The following is a 22856-nucleotide window of genomic DNA, read 5'->3' on the forward strand; positions in this document are numbered from 1 at the left end:
GCAGTGGGTTGCCATGGGCTACCGTGTGTAGCCAGAAGCAAGCGTGAGCAGCCAGCAGCTGCCATGAGCGGCTGTCCAGAAGCTGGCGACTGATCTGCCTTGCCCGGGAAAAGCACAATGATGGTGCCAACTTGGGCCAGTGAAGCAACATCCTCCACAACTAGACTGAAGAACAAAACAACAACAACTTGTCTGTTCCCCTTCCCTCAGTTCCCCAGCACTGTTCCCATCCCCCAATTCTCCAATTTAAAAAGAAAAAAGAAAATACAGGAAAGAAAAAAAATCTCACTGACAAAGGCACATTTAGTAAAAGCAGTGGATCAACCAACTATAAAGATAGTACAAAGGTTAAAAGACAAAAGTAGGAAGACAAAAATTGTGTAATTACAACAATAAATATAGGGATACACACAAACACATACAAAAGAAAGAAACAACAAAAACATAAATGGGGGGGTGAATAAAAATTGTAGTGGATTTAGAATGTGACAGAACTTAAGCAACCATCAACTTAAAATAGACTGATATAAACATAGCTTGGTATATATGAATCACATGGTAACCACAAACCAAAAAACTGTAAGAGACATATAAATCATAAAGAGAAAGAAATCCAAAAATAACACTATACCAAGTGATCAATATACAAGAGATCAAGAGAATAAGAAAGGAACAGAAAAGATCTACAAAACAATCATATAATAATAAAATGGCAATATCTGCATACCTGTCAATAATTACTCTAATTGTAAATGGACTAAATGCTTCAACTGGAAGACATAGGGTGGCTGAATGGATTAAAAAAAACAAGACCCATGCATATGCTGCCTACAAGAGACCCACTTCAGATCAAAAGACACACACAGACTGAAAGTAAAAGGTTGGAAAAAGATATTTTATGCAATGGAAACAAAAAAGCTGGAATAGCAATACTTATATCATACAATAATAGACTTTAAAACAAAGGCTTTAGAAAAGGACAAAGAAGAGCTTTCATAATAATAAAGGAATCAATACAACAAGAGTATATAACTCTCGTAAATATCTACACACCCCACATAGGAGCACCAAAATATATAAAGCAAATATTGATGAACTTAACGGGAGAGATCAACAGTAACACAATAATAGCACAGGATTTTAACACCCCATTGACATCAATGGATAGATCAGTCAGACAGAAATCAACAAGGAAACAGTGACCCTAAATGAAATGTTAAGGCTAGCTAGACTTAATTGATATTTTTAGGACATTTCACCCCAAAGCAGCAGAATATACATTTTTCTCAAGTTCATATGGAATATTTTTCAGGATAAACTACATGTTAAGACACAAGAAAAACAGAGTAAATTAAATACAAAGTAAGCAGATAAAAGGAAATAAAGAGCAGAATTCAATGAAATAAAATTGGAAAACTAAGAAATATGTGAAACTGAAAGATGATTCAGTGAGAAGGTAAATAAAATTATTAAGTCTGTAATCAGAATGACTGGGAAAAAAATGAAAAGTGCAACTTACCATATTAGTAATGAGAGAAAAGACATCACTACAGATGTTAAAGATTTTAAATGCATGAGGGGATTTAATGAATAACTTTAAGTCAATAAATTCTACAATGCAGAAAATGGGATTCATTCTTTACATGACACAAACTACCAACACTCACTCAAGAAAAAAAATATTACTAGCCTATATCTAGTAAAAAATGGAAATTACGGTTTTAAAAAAAACAAACTTTCTCACAAAAAGAATGCCATACTAAACGGCTTTACTGATGGACTCTACCAGACATTTAAAGAAGTAATTGTACCAATTGTAGACAAACTCTTTCTGAAAATTACACAGGATGGAATACTTTCCAACTCATTCCCTGATATGAACATTAGGCTGATATCAAAACCAGACCAAGATCTTATAAGAAAAGAAACCTAATAAACAATACTCCTCATAAAAATCAATGCAAAAATTCCTGACAAATTTTAGCAAATCAAATCCAAGAATGCATAACATGAACAGCACATTGTGGGATTTATGTCAGGTATACAAGACTTGGTTTAACACTCAAAAATTAATCAATGTGCGGCAGGACTTCTGGAATGATAGTGTGAGAAGCTGTCCGCCCCCCCCCCCCCCCCCCGCCAAAACAATGACAGAACCGGACAACACTTGCAAAAATAACCACTTCAAAATGTGTAAAGTGACCAAAGAAATACAATAAACTTAGAAGCAGTACTTCAAGAAAAACAGCTAAATCGTGGCAGAAACAGTGGGAGTCTATACAGTTTAAGCCACAGGCTGCTACCTTCCCTCTACCCCCGGCTCCATGGCTAGTAGCTCTACCAAGACTGAGCAGTCTGGGATGAGGTGCGGAGGCGGGGGAGCCCCACACCCAGGAAATTCGTCAGAAACAATCATTATCTTGGTGGCAAACCATCAGGGAAGCCCAACATTGCAGTTGCTTCAGGCTACAATATTTGGGGTAAATGATGAATTCAGATCCTTATCTCATGCCACACAAAAATTAACTCAAAATGAATCACCGACTTAAATGTAAGGTCTAAAATGACAAGACAGAAGAAAACATAGGAGAAAATCTTTATGACCTTGGTTTAGGTAAAGATTTGTTAGGTTTGACACCATATGCATGATTCATAAACAAAAAGTATTAATAATAATAGGATTTCATCAAAGTTAAAACCTCACTTCAAAAACACACCAAGGGCCGGCCGAGTGGTGCAATGGTTAAGAGCTGGCTTGGGACGCCAGAGGGCCCCGGTTCGGATCCCACATATAAGGGCCAGTGACACTGCCCTCTACAGCTAAGATGCTGTACAACAGCTCAACCTGGAGCTGGGCTGCCGTGAGTCGCCGGCGACGGCGTAGGCTGCAGCCCCTGCTGCTGTGGGCTGCCATGGGCTACCGTGTGTAGTCAGCAGCCGCAGTGAGCGGCCTTCCAGATGCAGGCAGCTGATCTGCCTCGCCCGGGAAGAGCGCAATAATGGTGCCAGCTTGGGCAGTGAAGCAACGTCCTCCACAACTAGACTGAAGAACAAAAGGACAGCAACTTGTCTGTTCCCCATCCCCCAATTCCCCAATAAAAATCTTTAAAAAAAGCATAATAACAACATGAAAAGGGTATTTCAGCAACAATAAATGAATACCTAATAAGCACATGAAAAGATGCCAATATCATCAATCATTAGGGAAATGCAAAAATAAAACCACAATAACTAGAATGGCATAAATTTTAAAAGGCTTACTATACCAGTGTTGTCCAGGATGTGTTGCAAGTCAAACTCGCATAATTCCTAGTAGGAATGTAAAATCATACAAATCACTTTGAAAAAGTTTACCAGTTTCTTGAAAAGTGAAACATACACCTATCATAGGACCCAGCCATTGCACTTGTAGATATTTACCCAAGGGAAATGAAAGCATTGTCCAAACAAAGACTTCTACATGAACTTTCATAGCAGCTTTATTTGATATAGCCAAAACTGGAGAAAAAAACACAAATGCCCAACAGATAAATAAATTGCGCTATGTCCATATAATGGAATACTACTCAGCAATAAAAAGGAATGAATTACTGATACACACAACAAACAACATAGATGAATTTCAAAGTAATTACGCTGAGTGACAGAAGCTAGACCAAAAAACGGAGAACATGCTGTGTGATGCCACTTATATTAAATTCTAGAAAATACAGACTAATCAATAGTGACAGAAAGCAGATCAGCAGTTGCCTTGGGATCGGGGTAAGGGATGTAAAGTGGCCTGAGGAAGGAATTCCAAAGGTGCCCAAAGAAACTACTGGGGATGAAGAATACCTTCTTTATTACATTTGACATATGTCAAAACTTATCAAAGTGTACATTTTAGATAAGTTTGTTCTATGTTGATTATACATTAACAAAGCAGTAAAAAAAAAATGGAAATGAGGACAAAGAGGAAGCAGAAAAAACTGTTATGTGGCATTACAATTCTCCAGACAAGAGGCAGTGCGAGCTGAGGCTGAGATGAAACCACAGAGATAGAAACATGAGTAGGTAATTTTAAAGTTTATTAGAATACAGAATCGACAATACTTTTTTGGTGAAATGGATATTGGGAGTTGAAGAAAAGGAAGCGATCACAGACAACTTTTATTTTGGTGTAAGCAACTGAGTGAATAGTGGTGCCATTTACTAAAATGAGGAAGACTGGAATAGGATCACAGAGTTGAGGTTTTTCACCATGGTTACGAAGAGTGACTCAAACTGGTTTTACAAGTTTAATACATTTAAAACAATGAACCAGGGTTTATATACAGAAATCAAGAAAATAAAAATGGAGTACTGATCACTGCCATAAATGGAAATTAATATGTTTAGGATACAGAAAAAGAGACTAGTAATTCATGGAGATTATTATAAAACAGGTGCAAAAGACCTTGACCTAAAATATTTTTTTTTAAATAGCTAAATAAAAGGTAGATGTGCAAATTAGAAAAATAATTCTTTAAAACTATTTTAATCAAATGCTATATTTTATGTCTAGTGTTTTTTTTTCTAGTATGACTTCATTCTGTTCTCATATAAAACTAAAATATTTGTGTCCATTAAACTCAAATTAGTAATTCAAAGGAAGAATACCACAAGTTCTTTATTTCCTTCCACATTGTTGCTCACCTGTTTAATCTTTCGATCGTTCCAAATTCTGCTCTTTTATATGATGGACTGAAAGCATCTTGACTTTCATTTAATTTGGAAACCAAGGAATTGGAATAATTAACATTACTGATCTGAAAAAAAAAAGGAAGAACCTGACAATATGGTAAATGTATGTATGTGTGTGTGTGTGTACAATTAAAATTGCTTGCCATAAAATGCCATTTAAATGGACATCTATATTGAAAAAAAACGTATTTTTTAGTCTAAAAATCAAGTAATTGTACCCTTATTGAAACAAAATAAATACTGTTCTAACAGTGAAAGCACTATCAGTATTTGAATAATTGTTAAATTAATAGAGTTAGTACTATGGTGAACTAACCATTTTCTCAGAGGTTTGAAAATAAATTTAAAAAATTAAAAGAAAAATACCTAGGACACCAGGATCTTGAGTAAACAAAAGTTAATTTCTCTGACAGAAATAGCTCCTCCCAAGGAAACAGTTATATTTATCTAGTCCTTCCATTTACTGAGTAATTTTATAGACTGCTACTTTAATCTTTCTGAATATCAAAATCGTTGTGTACAACAGGGGAAAATATGTGAACTGTTGTGAAAAGCAGATGAGATAACCCGTTTGTTAATGTGGAAGTTACCATATAAATGTAAGATATTATCTTGGCCCAACACTAATCTATCTAGCAATAATAATTTATACCTGTAGAGTATTTTATTTATAAGCCATGAAACAAAGAAATGAGAGGTCCAAAGACAGTCAGTGACAGAAATTGAAAAAAAAGAGGTAACAAAATAAGATACTGAAAGTCTTTTTTAAAAGATCTAAAGTTAGAGAGAGCTGGAAATAAAAATCTCAGTACATCTCAGCCTCAGAGACACAGTGGCAGAAGTGCGGAGACAAAATCATCTACTGAAGTGAGGAAAAACAAACAAATCAAAAGAGAATCTATATATTGGCTCAATACTACTTCTCTAGGGACGAGTGAGCCACAGACCACTTTTTGTTCTAATCTGTTTCTTCAACTCATTTTCTTCCATATTTTATAATTTCATTTTAATTATCCTTTTCTTGAAGTCCCTCTAAAATAAGCTATTACTTCCCTAATACTTCACAATGTGACACTATGCCTCTCTTTTCTCTCTTCTGCCACATTAAATATAACATTATACCTCTCTGGGAATAATCAGTAACCTGCAGTCTGTAAGTAGATTATTTAGGTAGAGACTATGAAGAGTTTTATTCTCTATTCTATAAACTATTTAATGGAGCAAGGATGAGTTATAGCTGATCTACAATGCAAGTTTTAATCTTATAAAACACACACTGAATGAGTAATTAAATGTTTTTCATTGCATCATTCAAAAAATTATTGGATCTTTACATTAATATAACAAGCACATATCACTGGAATATACTTCATTTTCTCTTCTCTTAAAAACAGAAAACATACTTTAATAAATAGTTTAACAAAATTGAATGATATCATTATATATAACTATCTTACCATAATATTTAACAATAATTTGTTTAATTATAAGTTTATGAATTTATAAACTATAAATTTATAATATATACATAAATATGGCAAAAGACACTGCATGATAAAAATGGAAGAAATTCATATTAAATATTCCTGTTGACAAGACATAGTGTTTATATAACCATTTTCCTCACTACCATTTGAACAGTCCAGTTTTTTGACTCATACTCTTCTACAGTGCAAAGAATTAAGCTTTTGACCTAAGAGGAATTATTACACCTAATATATCTCCTAATTTGGCTATATCTATAGCAATTCACAACTAATATTTTTTTAATTTATAAAAGAAAAAATATCATAAAAATATAAGGACATAAGATACTAAGAACTAGCGATTCAAAGATACCTGCACATTCTGCTTTTTTTCATATGCAACCCTCTGAGGACTCAGTGCAATTCTGGGAATGAAATTTTGTTTTGTAATATGTCTGTTAGAAGATAATTCTGCTGAAAAAGATGGTGGAGTGAAACTGTAGTTTTCTGTTCTGTTGAACCGAGGTTTGAACATTCTGCATGAATCCACGGCTTGTGATGACTATAGGAAAGAAGATACAATCATGTGAGTTGCCAATATATATAAACTAGAGAAGATAAAAGTCAAAATACAAGTGAAAAGGTCATGGGTTGCAGAAAAAGTCCTAAGGAAAGGTAAGTCATCAGTAATTGGCAGGGCTTACTAAGACAAGAGAAGTTATCATTTAAGTACGTACTTAAGAGCTGCTTTCCATCTACCTTTCTCACCCCAGGTCCCCTACTCCCTAAAGCTCCATTCCTGTGCGTCATCTCCTAATGACAAGAAATCTTAGTTGCATTAACCCACAATTCAGATGAAAAGATTTCAAAGAAATTTTACTATCACTGCCATTATCTTTCTGATGTAGTTTAACTGGCAATTCAAAGGAGAGAAAAGGTAATAATATGGTATTGGACCTTAACATTTCAAGCTTTAATAATAATCTGTGCGTTTTCCAATTGATTAAAATATTATTTGCTAAAAAATAATCATTCACAATACTTTGAAAGAAAAATGACCTTGGGATCAATGTGAATATTGAAAATCACAATTTGATATGAAATAATCTGGTCACTATGACTGAAGAGATAAACTGCTCAATGATTACATGAACCCAAAGTAGGAATCCCCAAATGAATTATGCTGTGCAGCTCCTCACAACAAACAGAATCAAATGTTATGCATATACAGGCCTGGTCTACATTATCAGAACTCCAGAGTTTCTCATAAACAATCAGCTAAAATATTTTTAAGGTAGAGTTTCCTTACTTTAAAAATTTTTTAAGGAATAATTTTAAAGACTTAAAATTTTTTAAAAGAATAACTAATTTTTCCTGATTGTCAAAATAATTATATTATTTGGTAGCTTGCCACAATTGTTATAATTTATAAAAAATTTTTAACTCTCACCTGAACACGGTTAAGTTCTTCCTTGCTGCCTAGTCTTTGGTAGTATATACTAATGAAAAGAAAATTTCAAGATTAAAAATAGAGATGGCAATGAAATATAAAATTGACCTTTTTATATGGCATATTTAAAATTCATACTGTGCTATACAAATACACAAAAACATACAGAACACTAAGTAAATCATTCCAAGATCATACTATTATTGAGTTTTATAAAAATTACATTATTACTAGAGAGACATTTTTAGGTCAAGGCAAGTCAAACTACGCATATAAAGCACTTAGTTTGGACATTAGGTCATTTGATAAGGTCGTAACAGTTTAATAATACTGTTAAGAGCAAAACAAAAACTGGAGGTAGACGGATAAGCCCTTTGTACATTTTCCGACGAATAAAAGTCTCAATTTAATTGATCCATTTAAATATCTAATATCACACAACTTAGCTGAAACCTACTTGTTTTCTATATCATCAATGCAGAGGTTAGATGGTACACGAGGAGGCGACATTGGAAGTTCTAAATCATGCTTTCTTAGGGGCATTCTTATGTCTCTCTTCATATTCACATGGATTGGTTTTCTCTCAGTTTCTATAATTTAAAAAATTATAATTTAAAAGTAATCACAAAATCTTTTAAAAGTACTGTTTGATATACCATGTTCATTAAATAAATGTACATCTTGAAAATTTATTAAAACTGTGCATATTCTACATATGATAAAAGAAGTCATTCCAGTACTACCAAATATCACAGATAATTCAAATCACCCTTTTTGTCATCATCCTACATACTCCTCATAAAAGGGGCTCTACTAATTCACTTCTTTTTTCCTCCTCCAAGACTGCCCTGACCCCAGGCTGTAGCAGATTCTATGTTATATACTGCCATAGAACTACACATGTTCTCTGTTACAGCACTTACCATAGTTTATTGTATTTGATTAACTCTATCTCCCTCACTAGATTTTTAAACTTTATAGAAGCAGAAACCTTGTCTTTCCTTTCAGAAGATATCATTATTTTATCAGTACTTGTAACACCTCTTCTTTTCTGGGAAATACTTTTACACACATACAAACTATATAGTTCTAGAGAAGACTAGGTTTATCTTTTTATAAACCCTACCTCTCCAGAAAAATAATTAGTTTAGAGGTAGTCATCTGACTCAAGATGAATCAGTAATAGGACTGCATCCTTCTGGTAATAATAACAAGCAATTGTACCAGTCTTACGACCTGACACCAATGGGACAAGGCAGCATCCTTCCAGTGGAATTTAAATATAGAACCAGAGAAACTCTCAGTATTTCCCTGGTGGTAAAACTACAAGAGATGAGAGATATTAATTTTTTAACATCACATTTTAAGCCTCAGGATGAAGACAATCTAACAGAATAAAGCTAAATCTGAAGTGAGAAAGTGTCTTCGTAGTATTCAAGTCCCCAGTTCAAGCAGTCTCTGGGGCCCAGCTGAGCCACGTTCTTCCCTTTTAGTTAAGCATCTTAGTCCATTCAGGCTGCCATAACAGAATACCACAGACTGGGTGGATTACAACCGAAAATTTATTTATCAGTCTGGAGGCTGGGCAGTCCGAGATAAAGCTGCTGGCAGACCCGATGTCTGATGAGGGCCCACTTCCTGGTTCATAGACAGCCAGCCATCTTCTAGCTGTGTCCTCACATGGTGGAAGGTATTAAGAGAGCTCTCTGGGATCTGTTTTATGAAGCACTAATTCCATTCATGATGGCTTGACCCTTGTAATTTAAGCACCCCCTAAGGACCCCACTTCCAAATACCATAAAATTGGGGGTTAGGATTTAAACATATTAATTTGGAGACAAACATTCAGTCCATAACATTAAGTAAGTAAATATATAGTTTTAAAATTTCTGTCATTTGCAGCCATCAATCCTGACTAAAAAAGTTTCGTTTGTTTAGGGGAGGAAAAATATATTTTTCTTCTACCTTTCCAAATTCTCAGTTGGGGTCCCGCTTATAAAAGACAGATTAACAAGAGAAATTTATTCAATGTAAAGTTTTATATGGAAAACTTTATTAAAAAAATAAAGACCCAAAGGAGTGACTAAACCTGAACATTTTCATGCTAGGTTTGATGAAGAGCAGAAAGTTGATGAAAAATGTTATAGGACAAAAAACGTGTGAGCTAAGTGCAGTAAACTGGGGAAAACACAAGGCCTATTCATCTAGATTATTTTCAATGTCCCTCTGTCTTAGAGATAAAGATCTTACTGGTATAGGGAGAGCACCTCTTACATGAGAATCCTTCCTGCACATGCTGCTTCTCAAATTTCTTCAGCTTAAAATGTTCAATGTGTCAAAGTGCCTTATTTTGGGGCAGCATTCCCTGACACTGTCACTTTCTGTTCTATTCCCAACATCCAATCAAGTACTTATGGTAGATACTCAATAAACATGTGTTGAATGCGTGAATAAAAAGCAAGTGAGGGAGAAAGAAAACACTGAAAGGTAAGTACAGCATTGGACAGCCACATCCAAAAGAAACTGGAACCCTATCTTAAAACATACACAAAAAATCAAGTCAAATTAGATTAAAGACTTGAACATAAGACCTGACTCCATAAAACTCCTAGAAGAAAACATAATGGGTAAGCTCCTTGACATCTGTCTTCACAATAATTTCCTGGACATGACACTAAATGCAAAGGCAACAAAAGCAAAAATAAAGTGGGACGACATCAGACTAAAAGCTTCTGCACAGCAAAAGAAACCACCAACAAAATGAAAGGCAACCTACTGAATAGGAGAAAATTTTTGCAAATCATATATTGGATAAGGGGCTAATATTCAAAATAATTTTTTAAAAACTCATATAGCTTATTATTTTCTAAAAACTCATATAGCTTATTAGCAAATAAGCAATCTAATTTAAAAATGGGCAGAGGAATTAAAAAGGCATTTCTCAAATAAAGACATACAAATGGTCAACAGGTACATGAAAAGGTGCTCAATATCACTAAACCTCAGGGAAATGCAAGCCAAAACCACAAGATATCACCTCACACCTGTTAGAATGACTACCATAAAAAGACAAGAGGTAACAAGCCTTGGCAAGGATATGGAGAAAAGGAAACCCTTCTGCACTGTTGGTGGGAATGTATTATAAATTAGGACAGCAATTATAGAGGACAGTATGGAGGTTCCTCAAAAAAAGTAGAACTATATCATATGATCCAGCAATCCTACTTATGGATGTATATCCAAAGGAAATGAAAACAGGATGTCAGAGAGGTATCTGCCCAAGAGGTGTCTGCCCTCCCATGTTCACTGCAGCATTATTCACAATGGCCAAGATATAGAAACAACCTCAATGTCCATCACAGGATGAATGGATAAAGACGTGGTGTGTATACACACACACACACACACACACACACACACACACACACACTATTCTTCAACCATGAGAAAGGATTTCCTGCCATTTATGACAACATGTATGGACCTTGAAGGCATTACATTAAATCAAATAAGCCAGACAGAGAAAGACAAGTACTGCATGATATCACTTGTGAATTCTTTAAAAATTAGAAAATTAAGTCAAATTCATAGAGACAAAGAATAGAAAAGTGGTTGCCAGGGGCAGGAGACAGGGGGAGTAAGGAAAATAGGGAGAGTTGGTAAAAAAAATACGAACTTTCACCTATAAAATGAATAAGGTCTGAGATCTAATGTAAAATGTGGTGGCCATATCTGATAATAATGTATATATAAGGAGGAAAAAGGTAAATACATCAAGCAGATTTACAAAATCACTTAGTCCTAAATCCATGAATGATGTATTTCCTTCTACTAAAGTACAGCCAAATTTGCCGTGTAAACTGTCATCTGTGGAGGGAGAAACAAAAATGGTAGAGAAAGGAAAAGACAAGATACTGAAAAACTATAATTAATTTCTATCCCTTTCATGAACTGTCTTATTTTAGCATTTATTTTAAAACTTAAATCACAAGTTCACAAGTATCAAACACAAGTTCCCTTGAGAGTGAAAAAAATACTCTGATTAAAGCTTAATTATTTACTTGATGAATCAAAGTACAGACCAGCCAAAATGAACTTCATTAATTTAAAGTATGAGACTACTACAGTTAACATCCCAGGAATGCCTAAGAAATTATTTGGGCTGTGAGATAGGAAACTAATCACTGACACAAAAATCTTTTCAGCCCTTCCTTTCAAACAAATTCTCTGAATAGCATAAGACAGTAAAGAAATGTACTCTCTGCCTTTTAGCTAAACTTTGATAACTATATGCTTCGATAGAACAATAACTGAAATGGAACAATAATAACCATACCTTATAAAATTAATTTTACATAACACAGCCTAAAAATAAACGGATTAAGCAACAAAAGATTTTAAGCAAAAATTAACAAAGCTTCTAATTTAAGAAGATGACCAAGCTCTAAAATTATTATAGTTTACTTTACACATCCTTTGAGTTCTAAAATTACAAACTTACTAGAAAACTAAGTACTATGATCACATCAGTCAAAACAAAATGCTTTTGGAAAGACTTACCAGGTGTTTTCTTCTGGCAAGAGATCTGATTTACCACATATAGGTTAAGGAGGTCTAAACTGACAGTGGAATTTTTGACAGGGGATAAAACTCCCAGCAATTTCATTTTTGATTTTAACTTTTTCTTTTCAAAATATTCCTAAAACAATTAAAAATTAAAAAGTTATTGCAGCCACCATAAGGTTTCAGGCAGAATCATAAATAATAAAGGCAATAATGCTATTAAATAATTTACTTGCTTTTTTTAAATTAAAGTTTATTGGGTGACAATGGTTAGTAAAGTTACATAGGTTTCAAGTGTACAATTCTGTAATACATCATTTATCTATGATATTTTTATATTTTTGTGACACCACTGCTGTATGTTTACATATAAATTAAAAATCAATCATGAAACTTGTAGTTTGCCTAAAGACTAAATTTCACAGCTGGTTATAATCTTTCTTTTGATAGAAGTAAAACAGAATTTTATAAAGCCATTCCCAGGTATCAAAAATTAAAAATCATCTGAATGTAGAAAGTCTTAAAAAATCTGATAAAACAAATATGACAGGCTGAAAACTTGTTTTCCTATAAAGTATGCTATCTTACACATATTACAAGCCTTGAAAAATAAGCACAGCTGAGTGCCATTAAAAGTCAACTGAAATGAGAATAGGAAAAATTTATGTGAGAACTAATCTCCAGCCAAACCCAATTTAATTTCCTTTGTTATTCCTCAATGGCTCCCACATTTTTTTAACCAGACTTGCACATAATTATCATTGTTCATCCTGCATTTATTTTCTTCTTGGTTGTTTGAGCTATAACTATTCTTATGTTCATTTTTTTTCTTTCAGATTACATTCTTAATTTACCAAGTTCAAAGTCATTTATTTGTTCAAAATTCATTTACTGAACTATTATGTATTAGACACTAAAAAACAAGTTATGACATCTTCTCTTCCATTAAGTAACTCATAATACAATGCCATAAACATGATTATGAATGTGACACATCAAAAGTGAGAAAAGTACAAGATGGCAAAAAATTTAATGTAAGAGGAAGTTAACACTTTTGCAGCAAGTTAAGGGTATTTCACATTAACATTTCAGAATATTGTTAATTATAATAGACTTTTAAGATTTTAAAAAAATCTTGTAAGAACTGTAAGAGACTTGCCAGCTATCAAGCAAAAAAATTGTCATGTTATGCTAAATTAACCATGAATAAAAAGTATCTGTTTATATTTCATTTGAGCGATTTGCAACCCCAAATTGGACTTAAATGTCTTTAAAATGAACTATATACTACATTTGTATATAGTTCAGCAATAAAATGACCTTCAGGATGTAAGTATTTTCCCCTTGAAAAAAATAACTACGGATCTTATAATTGATGGTGTCTTGGAATTAAAATGTTAATTCCAAACGCGATAGGAGATGGTACAGAATCCTCAAGAAGGATATAGAAATATAGGTAGGTGGGGGAGGGTAGGCAGAGGGAGGGCTGGAGGAGAGCAAAGCTTTCTTTGAAAAGTATCTGTAAGATAGACGGATGTGTCAGAGTTACCAGAGGTTGGTAATATAAGGTTCCAGGAATAAGGAAGAACAGTACAAAGGCAGTCTGCTCCAGGGGACACTGCTGAAAAGGATGGACCTGCATACTCTCTAGCCATAATGACAGCTTCTATTCTTTGTATTCCTAGAAAGAACAAAGGTATATGACTAATTTATTTACCTTACAAGGCTATGCTTTATTTTTCTATTGTCAAGTCTCATTTGGCAGAGACAAGCAGAAAATAATTAGAAGATAAATAGAAAACTTACAGAAAATAATCAAATTTTAAAGTGAAAATAGCCATTTAACAGGAGTAGCTATGGAGACAGAAATAAAATCTGGAGAATGCATGAAAGGAAATAAGGGAAGAACTGGCTTCAAGATGAAGGGAATGGGCAGTTCTCCGAACGGAGACAGTCCACTTCATGAAGTGTTAAAATTAGTTTGTATCCCTCTCACACACACAAGATGAAGTGAATGGCAAACAGTGCAGGAGATGATGACATATTAAAGTAAGTTGGGCTGAAAAATATTCTTGAAATTGAACCACATGAAGTTCAATTTTAACATTAGCAAGAGCTGTATAGTGGAGTGTACTGAGAAGCGAATGGGAAATAAGAGTGAAGGGGCATAGCGGGAAAGGAAAATGACCCAGAGAGGGCTTTACTTGTTTTAACAGGAGAGAACTGAAATATCAATGGAAAGCCTCCAGTGGACAGGGAGTGGTAAAAGATACAAGAAAGAGAAGTAATAGAAGCAATGAGGTCCCTGAGAAAGCAGAAATAAATGGAATCCAGATCACAGATAGAGAGACCTTCCTTTGACAAAAGGGAACTACTTCCATAATTAAAGGAGGGAAAGAGAAGATGGGTGAACATGTAAGATGGTTTACAGAATTGGTGGTAGAAATTTGAGATCATTTTCATCTAATAGCTTCTACTTCCTCTGAAATGTAAGACATCTAATGAGTATGAAGGAATAAAGAACAGGGTTGGGGAAGAGAGGTTTGGGGAGGCAAAGGAAGGTATGAGATTTTAAAAGAACAGGAAAGTGACATGACTAGAGAACAATACTTTGGGAAAAGGGCCATCTGCCTTTCCCTTTCTTACAAATATTCTTATCAATAGAAAGAATAAACCAAATAGAGTGGAATTATTTTTTTAAAAACAGTCTGGGACAACACTCATAGCATATTATTGAGTACCTATGTTATCGCTAGACACAATTCTAGGCACAGGAGATACAGAATGAACAAAAGTAGTAAGATCACTCTTCCCATGGATATATTTTAATAGAGGGGGAGGAAAACAGAGTAAAATAAATTATAAGTAAATACTAGAGTGTGAAAAGAGTGATCAACAAAAGAGGTTACAGGGGGAGAGTAACTGGAGGGTGGGAAGCTATTTAGATGTAGTGATCAGAAAAAGCCAACCTAAGAGGAGGTACTTTCGCTGAGACCTAATTGTTGACAAGGCAGACATGCAAGTATCTAGAAGGAGAATATTCCAACTAAAAGAAGAGTGGCAGAAAGAGGTGAGTGTGGCTGAAATACAATGAACATTAGGGCAAGCGGGAAGAAATAAGGTCAGAGAAGCAGACACGGTGCAGATTCTTCAGGTCCTCGCAGGCTATGGTTATATCAGGTTTTACTCAAAAAGCAATGAAAAGCAATGGAGGCTTTTAAGCTGGGGAATGATAAACTGATTTGTGCTTTTAAAATATACTAACCTCTGTGTGAAGAACCGACTACACAGGAATAAAAGACAAGGCAGAAGAAAGTCGATAACTTCAATTACATTAAAATTAAGAACTTTCCTTCAAAGACAGCATTAAGAAAGTAAAAATAAAAGCCAGAACACATGTATGATTGACAAAAAAAGTCCTAAATATATAAAGTCACAATAAGAAAAAGACAAACAATCCAAATTAAAAAAATGAAAAAAATACTTGACAAAGTACCTCACAAAAAGAGGAAACCTGAATAAAAAGAGAGTCAGTCTAACTAGTAATCAAGGAAATACAAGTTAAATTTATGAGACATCATTTCAATGAGTTACCAACTACCGTGCTTTCATAATAATCTCTTCCTTAGTTTTCTCTAAATTTAACTACCTTTGAGCATGTTTTTTTCTGCTTTGGGACTTTTAGTAAATGGAATCTTAACTGTTGGTAATCTTCTGTGAGTTGCTTCGTTTGCTCAATATTATGTTTTTAAGATTCATCTACTTTAATTACATGTAGCTGATACATTTTCACTGTTGTACCATTTCTTGGATATGCCATAATTTGTTTAACCATTCTACTGCTAATGGACATTGGATGGTCCCCTTCCCTGATCTCTCCCATGCCCGTTTTTTCCTCTTTCTCCTTTTTTTTTTGTTTTTTTTTTTCTGTTTGTTTGTTTTCGCTTGCTACTGAAAATCAACAATGATCCAAACAAGTTATACATGTCTCAAAGTGCACATGTAGAGAAGTTTCTGCTCAGTTGTATGATATAAGCATGTGCTCAACTTTACTATGTGATACAATCAATGTAGTAAAAAAAACTGTTTTAAATAGGAGCTAGGTTATAAGGCCATGATATTACTCTAGGCAATAAATGATGAGGATTTGAATTAGTATGTTAATGGTACAGGCAGTGAGCAGTGATGGGATGTATTTTGGAACTAGAATGACAAGAATCAACAATGATCCTTAAGTCTCTGCCTCAGCTATAAAGGTGGCTAATCAAGCTATCTACAAAGATGGGGAAAACTAAAGGAAGATGGTCTTCCAGTTTCACTTAGGTCAATTTACAAAACTGGAAAAATTGTTGAGATATCAATTTTCTCATAAATCGAATACAAATAAAAATATATATGCATATGTTTTTTACCTTTTGCTTTCTCTTTTCCTGCTGGATCAGAACCCTGGTCCTGAAAAGAAAAGGATGAAAATATAATAACTAAAGAATGGTCTCTAAAACAATTGCCATTTTAGCTGAATTGAAGAATTGGGATTAAGACTAAAAGTGTAGTAATAATTATATAATTTTCTGAAAATAAACTTAAAATGTTCTTAAAAGTATTTATAGCATATAATTTTCCACAAAACTTTGTTAGAAAATCCAAGAACAAAACAGACTCTCGACCTATGATAAATAATTAAGCATAAAAATAAATCTGAATTATAAAATGAAGATAAGCAAACAGAAATCAATGATTGGAAAGGATGTATCACCGAAATATTCTCATCTGATAGCAATATTCTTGGTCAACACTTCTATTTTCTTGGTCTTTCTTTGTATTTCAATACTCTGCTAATCAACAGGGAATACAGAGATGATCAAAATCTATATATAGGATTTAAGGAAATGTTAAGTTTATTATCAGAGCAACTTCAAGTACATTAATATCTTAGCTATCTGTATTTGCAATCTCACACCTTCCTTAAAAAATAGCTAGTTACTATGGGTGTACTTCATACCTCTGACCTTTGTGCCAAACACTGCACTGAATCACAATGATACTGCAGTATTTAATGGTTATAAAATACTTGCTCTATTAATAAGAGTGGAATGCTATAAAACATTAATGACAATGCAAGTAGATCTATACAAAATATCTTTTAGATGTACATGAAACTATGATCTCAAATTCAAGATTTGTGTAATAATTATCACAAAATGACAAAATGTATCTTAGCTATATGAAATTATGTAATAACAAATATAATTGCTAATGAGTACCATATATCTTGCACTACATTCTAGATACATCAGATACTTTATATGTATAAGTTCATTCAATCTTCACAGCAACTCTTTAAAGTAAGTTCTATTTTTATCCCCATTTTACTGATGAAGAACCTGTTAAACCGCAATTAATTTTGCACCAACCTAATAACTGGCTCATAGTCACATTGCTAATAAGTAGTAGAGCCAGGACTCAGCTCCAAGAATTCTAGTTTTGGAAGTTTTTAACCTGTACAGTATACTGCCTTCTAAGTATATGAACTTATTCTAAGAATATACAAAGCTTTACGTTTTTCCAAATGATTTTCATAAACTACATAAATGACAGTTACTGAATGCCGCCAGACTCTGCCACTTACTGAACTTGTTCTTTAATGTATTTCCCAATAGCTATACCTTAATTGACTTTTCTGAGCTCACTAAGCAAAGAATCTGATATATTCTGCTCCATGCAGCATCATAAATATACTATTGGCATTCAAACTTAAGGAAATATATTGCATTTCATTGACTCATCAAATGCTAAATCTAGAGTGGACCTAAGAATTTAGTTTATTCTCCATCATTTTGAAACTTACAAAACTTAAGCATAGAAAGCAAAGTGGCTTTTCAAAGTTCAGAAATATAAGAAGTATGACCAAGCCAGTAATAATATTAAACAATCCAGATTAAAAAGGGATAAATATCAATTCTATAAGCAGTTTCCACATTATAAAGCTCAGTAGAATTAGAAGCATGTCAAAGTCTAAATACAGTCTTCGTGTATGTATGTGTAAATCAAGGGACTTGATTCCAGGCTGCTTTTCTATTATTCAGGACCTCTAACGGCTCTCACCAAATTCTATATACTCCATAATCCCCATTTCTATGAGCCTAAACAAAATTAATTAGGAATTCAAGAATACCCAGATCAGCCGACTAGTCACTAGATCACAGTGAAAGTGAAAATGGATTCTGACATTTAAGTCAAAGGTAATTTCTTAAACAGAACATTTAAAATTATTGAGGCAACCAATGCTACTAACTAGTACTATATGTCTAAATGTTTTATATTCACTCAATTACCTGCACTAAAAAAGGACATTGAATCTGTTAAGATTATTAGTTACAAGAAATTGAAAGAATGTTTGGTTAACTTAAACAGAAAATAAATTTATTAAAAGGAAACTGGGCAGCCAACACACTTGCCAAGAAAACTGAAGAAGCAACTGGCAAGAAAAAGGAAGTCTAGCAGCTGCGAGTTATATCAAAATCAAGCCATTGTTAGTCTCTAAAGTCACCAGGGCTGGCACCGGTGAACACTGACCACCACTGACTGCACCATCTCTACTCCCGGACAGTGCACACCTCCCCTGGCATCACTGCATCTGTCCCTGAAAATTCGGTCCTGCTACAGCTCCTGCAATTGCCTGCAGCTACAAAAATGCTCTGCGGTCCCTATTTCTTTGGGTCACTAACTTCTTTTCAAAGTACAGGAGAAGTACATCAAAGTCTGAGCATAGATCACATGCCCATTTATTAGCTACAGAACAGAATGAAACAAGTATCTGGGGTTTTCCATCAAACAGACCAATATACATATTACAGGGTCCCCATAAGGAGAATAGAAAAAGGGGCAGGAAGCTTACTCAAAGTTATCATGGCTGAAATTTCCCTAACCTGAGAGAAGTAACAGACATTCAAGTCCAAGAAGCCCATAAAGGACCAAGTAAGTGGAATCCAAAGAGGCAAATACCAAGACACATCACAATTAAATTGTCAAAGTTAAAGACAAACAGAGACTCTGAAAAGCTGCAAGAAAAAAGCAACTTATTACGTAAAAGAGAACCCCCATAAGTCTATTAGCAGATCTTTCAACAAAAACTTAGCCAGAAGGGAGTGGCACAACACTCAAAGTGCTGAAAGAAAAAAACTGCAAACCAAGTATATTCTACCTGGCAAAACTGTCTTTCATAATTTAAAGAGAGAGCAAGTTTGCCAGTCAAATAAAAGATGAAGGAGTCTGTCACCACTACACCAGCCTTACCAGAAATGTTAAAGGGAGTTCTTCAAAGTGAAATAAAAGGATGCTAATTCATAACAGGAAAATATATGAAAGTATAAAACTCACTAGTAAAGGTAAATATTGGGTTGTCGGAAAAGTCATGATGTATTTTTTCTGTTTTTCATTGCAAAAATGTGTCGCGACTTTTCTGACAACCCAATATATAAATTCAGAATACTCCAATATTACAGTGGTGGATAAATCACATATAACTTTTTTTTTAAGGTTAAAAGACAAGATTACTAAAAATAACTGTAACTACAATAGTTTGATAATGGAAACACAATGAAAAGATGTAAATTGTGATATCAAAATGTAAAATGTGGGAGTAAGAGAACTTTGACATATGTTTGAAGTTATTAGCAGCTTCAAATAGTCTGTTATAAACATTTATATAAACCTCATGATAACAACAAAGTAAAACCATTTAGATACACAAATGATAGAGAAAGGAACCAAATCATAACATTACAGAAAATCATCAAATCACAAAGGAAGACAGAAAAAGAACAGAGGAATTACAAAACAACCAAAACACAATTAACAAAATGGCAATAGTAAGTCCATACCTATCAATAATTACCTTAGAGGATTTCTGGTCAAGATGGTAGAGTAGGTAAACTCTGTGCTTGCAAACTCTGTCACAAACACATCAAAATTACAAGAAAATTACAAAACAACCATCATTAGGAATTGCCTGAAGTCTAGCTGAACCAAAATCCTACAACTAAGGGCATACAGAAGAAGCCACCTCAAGGCTGGTAGGGAGGGGCAGAGATGCTGAATGGGCTGGTCCCATAACCAGAGAGAGATGTAGGCTGTGGAGGTCCCCGCCACCCCAGAAAAGCAAGAGGCCCCAGCTCACCAGGCTCCCCAGCCCAGGGTTCCAGTGCTAGGGAGAGAAGTCCCCATAAATTCTGGCTGTGAAAACCAGCGGAAACTGTGCCTGGGTGAGACAGAGAGGAGCTGGAGTCCCAGAAATTCCTCTTAACGTGATCCCGCATGGACTTACTCACTGACAAACTCACTGACTCTGAACTCCAGCTCTGGGGCATACAGGGAGGAACTGAGTTGTCTGACTTCAGGGCGAGGGCTGGAGGGGCAGCTTTCTCCCAGACAGAAGTGCTGGCAGAATCCATTTCCTTGTTGAGCTCTCCCCACTCCAGGGCATGGAGACACAGGCAGCCACCATATCTGAGTCGCCATCAACCCTGCTAACACCATTTGTCCACCCCAAACTGGTGATTCCCTGAAACCCTGCCCCACCCAACTTGTAGGCCCATCCATCCCTCTTCCAGTGGCTTTTCCATACAGCCTGTCTGAGCTCACACTGTGGACTTTCCTAAAATCTCTCAAAGGTCCGCAAAACCCAAACAAGCAGCATCTGGCTTTGCATGGCCTATACATCTGGATGAGAAGCCCCAAGACCGGCACTAGCAGCAGCCAACCTTGGTTCAAGGTTTGGCCTCTTGAGGCACCCTGAAGCCCAGCACAGGTGGCAGCCATCTGCAGATTGCTTTGTGGCTCATGCCAGGTGGCTCCGAGCAGGGCACAGGCTGTGGCTGAATTTTACTTGAGGCGGGACCCCTCCCAGGAAGGTGGGCCAAGGTGGAGCACCACCCAGCTGCCTCCATGAATGACACACCCAAAGGACAGACTGGGCAGGCACCATAGCTCAGCTAATGTGAATCCTGCTCTGTAGGGTCAGCACTGCACAGCAGCTCCTCCATTGTAGTCAAGGCCAGTCCTCACAACCAATCAGCCAGAGGATCAATCCCTCCTCCCACTAACATGCCAATAGCAACCAAGGCTCAACTACAACAGGAAGTCACACACAGCCCACACAAGGGACAGTCGTGGAGCACCCAGCTCAGTTAACCAGGGAGACTATGCCACTAGGCCCCACAGGACACCTACTACGTAAGGCCACTCTGCTAAGACCGGGAGACATAGCAGCCCTACCTAACACATAGAAACAAACACAGGGAGGCAGCCAAAATGGGGAGACAAAGAAATATGTCCCAAATGAAAGAACAGAACAAAACTCGAAAAATAACTAAACAAAATGGAGACAAGCAATCTACCAGATGCAGAGTTCAAAACACTGGCTATAAGAATGGCTAATAATCTCAGTGAGAACTTCAACAAAGAGATAGGAAACATAAAAATAGAGATAGAAAACATAAAAGAGCACCAGTCAGAAATAAAGAATACAATAACTGAAATGAAGAATACATTGGAATCAATAGCAGATAGGTGAAGCAGAGGATCAAATCAGCGATTTAGAAGTGAGGTACCAGAAAACACCCAATCAGAACAGCAAAGGTTCCCAAAAAATGAGGACAGTTTAAGGGGCCTCTGGGACATCAAGCTTATCAACATTCGCATCATAGGATTGCCAGAGAGAGAAAAGAGCAAGGAATGACTTTCACAGCCTGTCTCCAACTTAGACTTCAACCTTCTTGTCCATTCTTCCACTTCGTGTATTCCAACACTGTAATCAAATTAAAATATACTTTTCTTCTCCATGTATGAATACTTCTCCTACCATATTTTTATTCTAAATATTCAATACCATCAAGACCCCACTCAAATACCAGTTTCTTCATGAAATTTATATTCACTTTATAAAAAATAACTAAGAGTTTCTCTAATTTTTGTCTTGAAGTTTATATTATCAGAGAATTGGTGGTATGGAAGTGAAAATGAGGCTCATCTTTTAAATAGTAACCACTATGTTATTCTAGAAAATGGATTTTTAAAGAAATGTATTGCAACTATCTCTTTCAATAAAAGTTTGAATAAACAGGGCCAGCCGAGTGGTGCATTGGTTAAGAGCTGGCTTGGGACACCAGCTCTGAGTAGCAGGGCCCTGGTTCGGATCTCACATGAGGGCCAGTGACACTGCCCTCTACAGCTAAGATGGTGAACAACAGCTCAACCTGGAGCTGGGATGCCGTGAGTCGCCGGCGATGGCGTAGGCTGCAGCCCCTGCTGCAGTGGGCTGCCATAAGCTACCATGTGTAGCCAGCAGCCAGCATGAGCGGCCAGCAGCCGCTGAGAGCAGCCGTCCAGAGGCCAGTGACTGATCTGCCTCACCCAGGAAGAGCGCAATGATAATACCAATATGGGCCAGTGAAGCGACATCTTCTACAACTAGACTGAAGAACAAAAGGACAGCAACTTGTCTGTTCCCCTCCCCCAATTCCCCAATTAAAAAAATCTAAAAACAAACAAACAAAATTTGAATAAACAATATTAGTTGCCATTATGGCTCCATACTAAAATGAAAATCAGTAAGTCATAACCTCTCCGTAGAACATTCTGTAAGTTGTCAATTC

At 35.4% G+C, this 22856-nt stretch overlaps 1 protein-coding gene across 1 annotated transcript in view; it reads right to left on the reverse strand.

Moving 5' to 3' along the window:
- The window catches only part of REDIC1 (regulator of DNA class I crossover intermediates 1), a 60305-nt gene that overhangs the window by 30141 nt on the left and 7308 nt on the right, over nt 1-22856 (reverse strand). Inside the window, exons 3-8 of the mRNA XM_019633719.1 lie at nt 16614-16653; nt 12199-12337; nt 8096-8228; nt 7639-7687; nt 6562-6750; nt 4675-4787 (exon numbers count right to left, since the gene is read on the reverse strand). Coding sequence (XP_019489264.1) covers nt 4675-4787; nt 6562-6750; nt 7639-7687; nt 8096-8228; nt 12199-12337; nt 16614-16653 — 663 coding nt within the window. The remainder of the gene's footprint in view (nt 1-4674; nt 4788-6561; nt 6751-7638; nt 7688-8095; nt 8229-12198; nt 12338-16613; nt 16654-22856) is intronic.

The sequence above is a fragment of the Hipposideros armiger genome, unplaced genomic scaffold (genome assembly GCF_001890085.2).
Source record: "Hipposideros armiger isolate ML-2016 unplaced genomic scaffold, ASM189008v1 scaffold_1386, whole genome shotgun sequence".
Lineage (NCBI taxonomy): Eukaryota > Metazoa > Chordata > Mammalia > Chiroptera > Hipposideridae > Hipposideros > Hipposideros armiger.